Consider the following 9,324-nt stretch of genomic DNA (forward strand, 5'->3'; position numbering starts at 1 on the left):
TTTGATATGGATGGAACTTTTACTGCTGATATGAACCAATCAGTTTTTATTTGATTAGTATTAAAGATGATGGCTGTATACAAATTGAATTCAATGGGATTTTTTATAATGGAATAATAAATAAGACAATTGATTATTTAAAAAAAAAATTTGGAGTTTCATCTGTTAATGAAATTAATGAAATGAAAATAAATTAATGAAAGATTTAAATTCAGTAAAAAAGTGGACTTAGAAGAAGAAAGAAGTATTTCAAAGAAAAGGAAGATTAATCTGAAAAGTGGATGTGATAAGTAAGAACATTATATAACTGAATCTTAATAATTTTATAAATAATGAACCAAATGTTTTCCTATGAATTTATATTTTTTATGTGATGGAATAAAGAGCTTTTTTCATTGTGAGAGGTGATAATATTAGTGATTTTCGTATTAAAAATCTGCTTTACTTTGATTTATTTGACTCATGGTATTAACAAACGATCCAAAACACGGAATTCGGATTTTTTTTAAAGGTAGGTTCATTTGTTTAGTTGTTATGACTTTGAAAAGAAAGTCATTTAGACAGTTACTTTAAGATTAGTCTTGGTATTGGTATCTCATTGTTTCAGATGATAAATGGAGTTCTCCTTCTATTTCATTGCCTTCTAAACATTTTGTTTAACCAATGTGCTGTGACCATACAGTTCCCATCTGGTTTCATAGGGGAGTCATTTCAGGATCAACTTAAAATAATTCATTTCAGAAGGGGTTTGATTATAAGATAAGATAGCTATTGAGAGATAAATTGAAATATGCTGTAGAGAGGTGGGTAAGCCAAAATTAATATAATATTGTTAGTGATTTAATGTGAACTTAGATTGTTGGGAAATGGTATTTCTGCGATGAGACAGGCTGATGAGAGTGAGGGTCACCATTTTGTATTTAGGATAAGATGAGATAAATACTTCATACTTCTTACTTGTGTGCCCCATTTGGCATGGATGTGATCTATGGTTCTGATGCTGATATGCCGACCTCCGGGCTGTATACCCACAGTGCCATGCTCTGTCCCCTGCCTCGCTGGACATATCTGGTCTAGGGCTAGAAACTGAATGAACATTCCCTGTAGAGTTTACAGGTTCAAACTTTATAGGATTATCCCTACCAATTAACTCAGGTTGGCCCTTTTCTTCCTAGGGCATTTTTGTTGTATGTCATACTTGGTTTGGAATAAAATAAAAAAAAACAGCTAATAAAAATCTTCATCAGTTTTACTACTGAGTGAGATATTTTACTGTTATTTATTAAAGTTCATCAATCAATAATAAATGAGTTATTATTATTTTGTTTATTAAATATGTACAGTAATATTAACTTATGTTTATATTAATATTCTAATTATATAAATTCAAAAACGGAAATTAAAATCAACCTCTGAACTTAATGAATATTCTACTATCACTAATGAACCTTTAATTTTTTTTCTAATAATTAGAAGCTAAATTTGTATTTCGTGTCAATTTGCAACTTCTAAAAAGTTATGTTGTATTGTTATTTTCCTAATGTATGTTTATTACAGTTATGTGAAGAATATTTAAGGAAAAATGTTGCTCCGGGTTGCCCTTCAGAAGTTAATGAACCACTTCTCTGTCGACATATTCATACTTTAGGCGATGCATCTCAGTTTCACCCTGGGGTTCATAATGATATAATTAACTATCTTGTCGATATAATAGATCCTACATCGATAACAAGAGGTGATTATGATATGTATATTTTTTTATAATAAAAAATATTATGCTACCATTATTTATGTTTTGCTTTATTGATGAAAAAAATACAGATATTAGATATTTAAATTAGAAAATAAATAAATTAGAGGATATTAAAATATCAAGAAATGAATTTAAATAACTTATAAAATATATAGGAAGATGGTCAGGGATCATATAAACTTATAAAATACTTTAGAACAAAGTAGAATAAAAGCAGATCTTTTATTTTTTAAGTCAAACTTTTTTTTTTGTGGGAGGGGGGTGGAGAGATAATTTATTACTACATCTTATTCTCAACATATCATTTTTGGGTTGTGTTACAAAGTTTTAAATTTTAATAATATTTTGTAATCTTTATCTCTTGGAGACTTAATCTTAGATACACTTTGATTGTTTCCTTTATTGAACGTCGTTTCCTTCTACCATCACAAAACCCAAATTGTGATTAATAACTCATCATGTTTTAAGCTAGCTGCCATGAAATAAATCCCTAAAATATATTTATTTATTTTAAAGGTATGACTTTGAAGTGGAAAGGAACAGTTAGTAGTACAGTGAAAGCAGTTGCTATAGTTACCCTAGGAAAGATCTGCCTGCAGGACCATTTTATTGCGAAGACCTATGCACCTATTATAGCAGGTGCATTGAGTATGCATTCCAAAGCCAATGTTAAAATTAATGCAATGATTGCCCTTACAGATCTTTGTATCAGGTAATTTTTATAATTAATATAAAATTAGTGTTAATATTTGAGAATAACAAAATATTGTGAGAAACATTATATTATATGTGAAGTAAAAAAGTAAAAGTGAAGTAAAGTAAAAATAACCATAAATTTATTTATTACCCGTTTATGGTGTAGTCACAAGAAGGATCATGTGTTTAGTATATTTGTAGGTATGTTATGGTTTTAGTTTGAATAGCTCCTTTGTTTTTGAAGTTTGGTGGTTGAGATTACTCCATGAGATCCTATGAATGTTTTGAAGCAATTTGAGCTCAAAATATTGTATTAAATGCATTTATTGTGCCCATTTGTTGGTATGTAGCAAATTTTTGAGTGAACCGATTTTTAAACATGAGATTCCATGAATATTTTGAAACCATTTGAGCTCAAATATAGAAAAAATATCATATTAATTAATTGTGCTTATCCTATTTGTAGATATATATTTTTTGTGTGCTGACTCAACTGATTTTTGAATTTTATGGCCTTAAATAAGCAAACAAACATTCTATGAAAAATTAAATTAGATGAAATTTCCTAAATAATGCATACAGTGCATTTCATTTTTGGTTAACGTATGGTGCCGCTAGGATGCTCTTAGAAAAGAAAATTTGTTGGTTCTCTATTCTACAAATATCAGATATCCTTTGGCCAAACCAAATAGTTTTAGGTTTTTAAATTAGTTAGGTTTATAGTTATGAGCGAAAAACTGAAAAAAGTTCAAACATATTTTTTTTTCTATTTTCGTTGTGAAACTGGGGCTGATGATTCAGAACTTCCCAAAACTTATAAAATTGTTAAGAAAAAACTTCTACGGTTTTTCCTGGAAATACTTTTTTTGAACATTAGATGAATGGAATGGAATGGTGAGGTTTATGGACTCTATTTGGAGGGAAATGTGCTAAGGCACATAGAGATAAGCAGACTACGTTGTGCTGGCCACATCACTCAAATAAAAGCAGAGAAGATCTAAAAAAAAAGGGTAGACTTTATGGGACCAGAGAAAGAGGATAACTGTGATTTAGATTGAGAGGATGCAATAGCCACGGACACTAGGGATAATCTATAAGTTGTGGATTCTATGGATATAGGCTGGGTTAACTAATTCACACTGCTTGGGATTCATTATTCGATCCACACCGAACACTTTGAGCCAAAATCTGTCACACCAGAAGATGATATGATAGACTGCATCCTCCATGTGGCAGAACCTACATAAGGGTAATACTGCCAGGTTGAGTTTCATAATATGTTTATTGGGTTTAGAGTGACTCGTATAATGTTCTTCCCTTGGACGGCCAGGTCAGGGATTAAAATGGTTTTCGTCCAACTTTAGCTATAATGGGAAATAAGTGCCTGGAGTTCTATTTTCCATCTGTTTCATGTGAATGATGGAACTATTTGGACCTTGTGGTCCGACTTCAGCGGTCTTTGAAGGGTGAGGTTCCATAGTAGTTTTACAACCGTAAAACTCCGTTAACTCCAACAACTCCACCTGGAGTTGTCTGCTCATGCGCCCATCCAACTGTTACTGTCTTAGGTCTAATGACAGTACTGGCTATCACGCTGCTTCCTATCACCAGGGATGTTTTTTATGACGTACTGGTCTACATCCACCATGTTTGCCAAAAGGAGGCCAACTCAAGCAGGATGTGACTTCAGTCACACATGAACGGTCTTGGGAAGGTCTTGTTTCTCCTCAGCTGTTCCTGTGGTATTGGAGGACTATTAATAACACTAAAGGTGTTACCTCCTCACAACACCTTGGCCCCGAAGCCATAGAGCCATGTCCATCTATAAATATCTTAGAATGATATCTAATGTTTTGCCTCAGCATCGTTGCTCTTTGCTTCTCTTCTTGGCTTAGGCATATACCACTGACTGGTTCCAAGAAGATAAGTATGCTTGTAGAGCCTTTCCTTGCCAACTTGTCAGCTTCTTCATTATGTGGTATATCAGAGTTTCATGGGACCTATTCAACACTTACAGTTTTGTATTGGACTGCAGTGCAGTCTTCCTAATCATATTTTAGGATTATTTAGTAACCCTATTGCTGCTTGGCTGTGAGTGTTGAATTTAGAAATACTCAGGCATATTTCTTTATTGGTGATTGAATTAACGATTATTCCAGTTAAACATTAGTAATTCTATCACTCATAATAATACTTACTATTAATTTGTATTTTATTCATTCTTATTTATATTCTTTTAATTTACTGCGTACTTTTGTTTTATACATATTAAATTTATATTATAAAATTAATGTTTTAATTGTATAAATTTACAAGACCTTTGTACCTCTATTCAATTTTTTATATTTTCTTTTTTTCACTTTATTATATTTAGTGTATCCATTCTTTTAATTTTCTTGCATTTCGTATTTTATCTATATGTATTTAATATTTTCTTAAATTTCCTAATATTATCTCCACTTTAACATTATTTTATATATTTTTTCTTTCAAATGAAACACTTTTTATTTGCTATTATTTTTCTTGACTTTTATTCCAATTTCCTTTATTTCTTAGTATTTTAGTGTTTACTGTGTTTTCATCTCCTTTTTTTACCTAATCTTTCATTTGTTATTATTTCCATTCTTATTAATTGTTTAATACCTTTTTGTAATTGTTGTTTATTTATACTTTCCACTGCAATCTAGTTTTTTTTCTTTAATTTACTTTGTTCATTTTTATATAACTTTATACACATTTAGCCACCCCTCAGTTTACTCACCCCTTTTATGGCATGTTATCTATTCCGTTGTTTTGTTATATTATTTTAGTTTTTTGGATCTTTTTTAGCCCTGATAAAGCCCTGTAACATGGGACAAACACTGGCTCACAATAAATGGTTTATTTACTATCTGAGCTCTTTTGAACGGACTCAGACCATCTTCCTATTCTATAAAATTAAAATTTGTAAAAAATAAATTAAAGGATTAGATGGCTTTTTATCTTTTGATCTATGAGTAGGCTTAATGCTTACGATGTTAATTAATGAAGAGACACATTTACCAGAGATATGAAGATTTTATTTTGTGTAAATTAATAAATATAAACACAATCTCTAGGCGGGTTTTCAGGCAATCAAAACACCAGTACACTGAAATATTTTTATAACTAACTTTAGAAATACTTCTAGAAATTCCTGAGTTGAGCCACCTAACCATTACATATGATGTTCCATGATGACTGTTGATTTTGATTCTTGATGATTGTGACTTGGTAATAGTGAACAAGGGTTGCACTTCCTAACTGTGGTTGATTATCAGATAAACTTTTTACCATTGAACTGTAGACAAAAGATGATCAAGTACCTAGAACTTCCAGAATGTAGCCAATTTTCCCGCCATCCAAACAAAGTCTCCTTTTTTCTCCTTTGTTCATAATCAACCTTCAATAGTCGATGCAAATATTTTTATTGTTATGCAACCATGCAACTGATTGTTATGCAACCATTTCGAGATTGTTGTAATGATTTATGATGTAGATTATTTTCTTCTCTTGTATTTTGTCTTGAATATAAATATAATCATGGGAGAAAAACAATAAAAGTTGAAATTATTTGGATCCATCTGCTCAATATAGTAGTGATTCAGCCCATTTCAGAATGGTTAGATTAGAAAAGGAAGATATTACAGTATGTATTAAACAATATATATTCTTGTAGTCATATCATATTTCAAAATGTTTATATCTTGTTCTCATTCCGCCCTGATGAAGCTCTGCAAACTGGGGCGAGAAAGTTTGGTATCCAATTAATAGTTGTTGTACTATTTTTGTTCCTTCTTGTGGTTTATTTTTTCTTCGGATGTCTGCTCCAGAGCCCTTACTTTAAGAGGTCTGTGTAGCATTTTATAACATTGCTTACTTTTGTCAAAGTTTATCTTACAATTTGTATCTAACAGTTTCTGAATTTGAAGGTCGGAATGAATAGCAAGCACTTTATCCTCCTAAATCTGTTGAAATTTCTTATGGCCTTTCCATGTTAGAATCTTGAAAGCAGATATTTGTTTAACCAGTTAATACATGTTCTCCAAGGTATCAGTTGTTGATCTCTATATCTAATAATGATATTAGTAGTTTCATCAGCAGAATCCTCTGGATCTTGCTAGCTTAGCTTTGTGCTGTGATAACAAAGTTGTACATAGTGTCATTTTAGTCTAATCAATTCATTATTATTACCTCATCCTGGCCGTGGATAAGAGCTCTGAACTTGCCATCTCTATAGCCTTCATCTAAATTCTGTTAATGTTTTGGTTATTATCTCATCCTGGCTGTGTATAAGAGCTCTAGTTCAACAACTTGCCATCTCTGTAGCCTTCATCTAAATTCTGTTAATGTTTTGGTTATTATTACCTCATCCTGGCCGTGGATAAGAGCTCTGTTGAACTTGCTATCTCTATAGCCTTCATCTAAATTCTGTTAATGTTTTGGTTATTATTTCTTCAAGTTTTGCTTGCAGCTCATCCTTAACAACTGCTTAGAAGTCTCCTTACACGATTCTAGCACAACTGGTAGCCTAGATGAAATCTTGAGTGGTAAAAATACAGTTGCTTCTCCTAAGTTTTGTTCTTGAATTTGTTATTTTCCCAATTATTTTGGGTGTAATATAACTCCTCCTTATCGTAAGAAGATTTGAGTATAGGTTTTTGAAGTGTTTGTGTTTGTTGAAGAGCATTTTTTATCTTGAAGTATGTTGGTAATTTCAAGATGGTGGTGAGTCAGAAGTATATTTTGTTGCTTCTGATCTATCCTCTTATTTGATACTGATAAATTTCACTTGGGTTTTTTTTTTTTTTTTTTTTTAATTCCAATCAGTTTGAACATGTCTTTTTCAGATTTTTTTGTTAAAATACTTAAGAACATGTAATTTATAGACTTTACTGAATTCATTGTAAAAAAATACAAAAAAACAAATGGCATAATTTTCACTGACACTGATGTTTAGAGTGAATCTCCTAGTTATCCATACATTTTATGGATTGATATATATTATAATTTTCCAGATTTACATCAGTTGTCGAAGATTACTTGGGTGATATTTGTGTAATGTTGAAAGATGGGGATATTAATGTAAGGATGAACTGCTTAAAACTTCTGATACAACTATTGCAGGTAACAGTAGTACGCCATGACTATAGTTGTTAATATTTTTCTATTTATTTAATTTTTTTGTAATATTTGACTTCTGTTACTGTTGCATACTTAAACATTTGTTTTTTATTCCGTGGCCAAAATACTTTTCTTTATTTTTCTCGGTATTGATTATTGATCCTGTAAAATTCATGGTATTTTTTTTTTTAATTTTTAACAAGTGTGGATTGCTTTTGGTGACAAAGGACCTGAAGATGGACAGAGGTTGCCCTCACTATGGTTATTGAGTTTTAAAGGTTCTTTGAAATAATCTTTATCTCTGAAGAATATGTACTACTTCTATATGGTGTAAACAAAGTTGGTTTATGTTTCTTCCCATACCTAATTGAACAATATTAACATAAAATGTATATTTTAATATGTTTCATACATTTTATCTAAAGTATTTTAATTGAAAAAAGAGCTATTGATTAATTAATTAAATTTTTTTTTCTGAAATTATGGCTCTTGATGTAAAAGAAATCTAGACCAAGGGAATAAAAATGTCTTCCTGTTTTTTAAACACCGGAAGACATATTTTTATCATCTATATTTTTAATTTGTTCAAGAAATATTAATAGTTTTGCTTGAATAAAAATGTATTTTTAATTCAAATTATTTTTAGAAAATGTGGAAACAAATAGAAAAAAAGTTGTAAAGTAGATTTTCACTCCTTTGGTCAGTGTGAGTGACTGCTTACTATTTCTGCTTGTGTTTTCTTTGGAACTGGTTCAAAATTTAAAAAAATACTAATTGTGGCACTCTTGTGACTGGCCGACAGAAATGAAATAATACATTAAAATTGTGTTAATAATAACCATGCTTCCTCTCATGTAGCTCAAGGCAGAAAATATGAGTTACAGAATAATAATAATAATAATTATTAGAATAAGAATAATTTTTAATTAGATAAGATAATCATTTTTTGTAATAAGAATAGTTTCCAATTTGTACATATATTATTTAGTTGATTTTCATATCTATATTATTTTCTTTTTCTTCTTTCATTCTTAATTTTAGTATTACTAAATTCCCATAGTTTCAATATTCTTATAATATCACACTTGCATCAATTATCTTGATTAACACATTAATCAATATCTGCATTTTCTTCCAATACTACTTATGTACCTTTATCATCTGTTATCTTCTTATGTTTTTTATTATTTTTTACTTCCTTTTAATCATTATGGTTGCTAGTTTGCTTTTTGTTTTTCGTCCTGAAATCGTGGCCAAAATGTCACTAGCGTTCTTCACTGACCGCACCCCAACCATGTCCTCATAATAATTAAAATAGAACAGCTATTTTCTCAGTCAATTCTCAAAGGAAAATTTTTATGTTTTAATAGAAGAGTATGAGCCCACTTAAGTGAACCAGTACTACTGGGATTGTTAATCTCCTGTAACTTTCTACTCTCCTATTAAAATATAATAATTTTCCTGCTAGAATAGACCAGCGATGCCCCTGTGTCACGAAATCAATTTACTTCCGTATAATTATTTTTTCTTGAGTTGTAGAACTTTTGTAAAGAAATTTCACTTCAATATAATTTTCATTAATACTCACCATGGGGACTCTTCTTTCATTTAAGATTCTTCCACTATTTATACACTTTTTTTTTTTTAAAAAGTGTATAAATAGTGGTAAAAGAGAAATAGTTTGACTGTGATTTTTAATGTATTTTTGACATATTAGATATAAATGTTTTGAC

At 30.3% G+C, this 9,324-nt stretch overlaps 1 protein-coding gene across 1 annotated transcript in view; it reads left to right on the plus strand.

Moving 5' to 3' along the window:
• LOC106677298 (condensin-2 complex subunit D3-L) overlaps nt 1–9,324 on the plus strand; it is a 25,439-nt gene that overhangs the window by 10,131 nt on the left and 5,984 nt on the right. Inside the window, exons 6-8 of the mRNA XM_014415127.3 lie at nt 1,558–1,735; nt 2,270–2,465; nt 7,486–7,594. Coding sequence (XP_014270613.1) covers nt 1,558–1,735; nt 2,270–2,465; nt 7,486–7,594 — 483 coding nt within the window. The remainder of the gene's footprint in view (nt 1–1,557; nt 1,736–2,269; nt 2,466–7,485; nt 7,595–9,324) is intronic.

This window comes from Halyomorpha halys, unplaced genomic scaffold, assembly GCF_000696795.3.
Source record: "Halyomorpha halys isolate HHAL.00 unplaced genomic scaffold, Hhal_1.1 Scaffold93.1, whole genome shotgun sequence".
Lineage (NCBI taxonomy): Eukaryota > Metazoa > Arthropoda > Insecta > Hemiptera > Pentatomidae > Halyomorpha > Halyomorpha halys.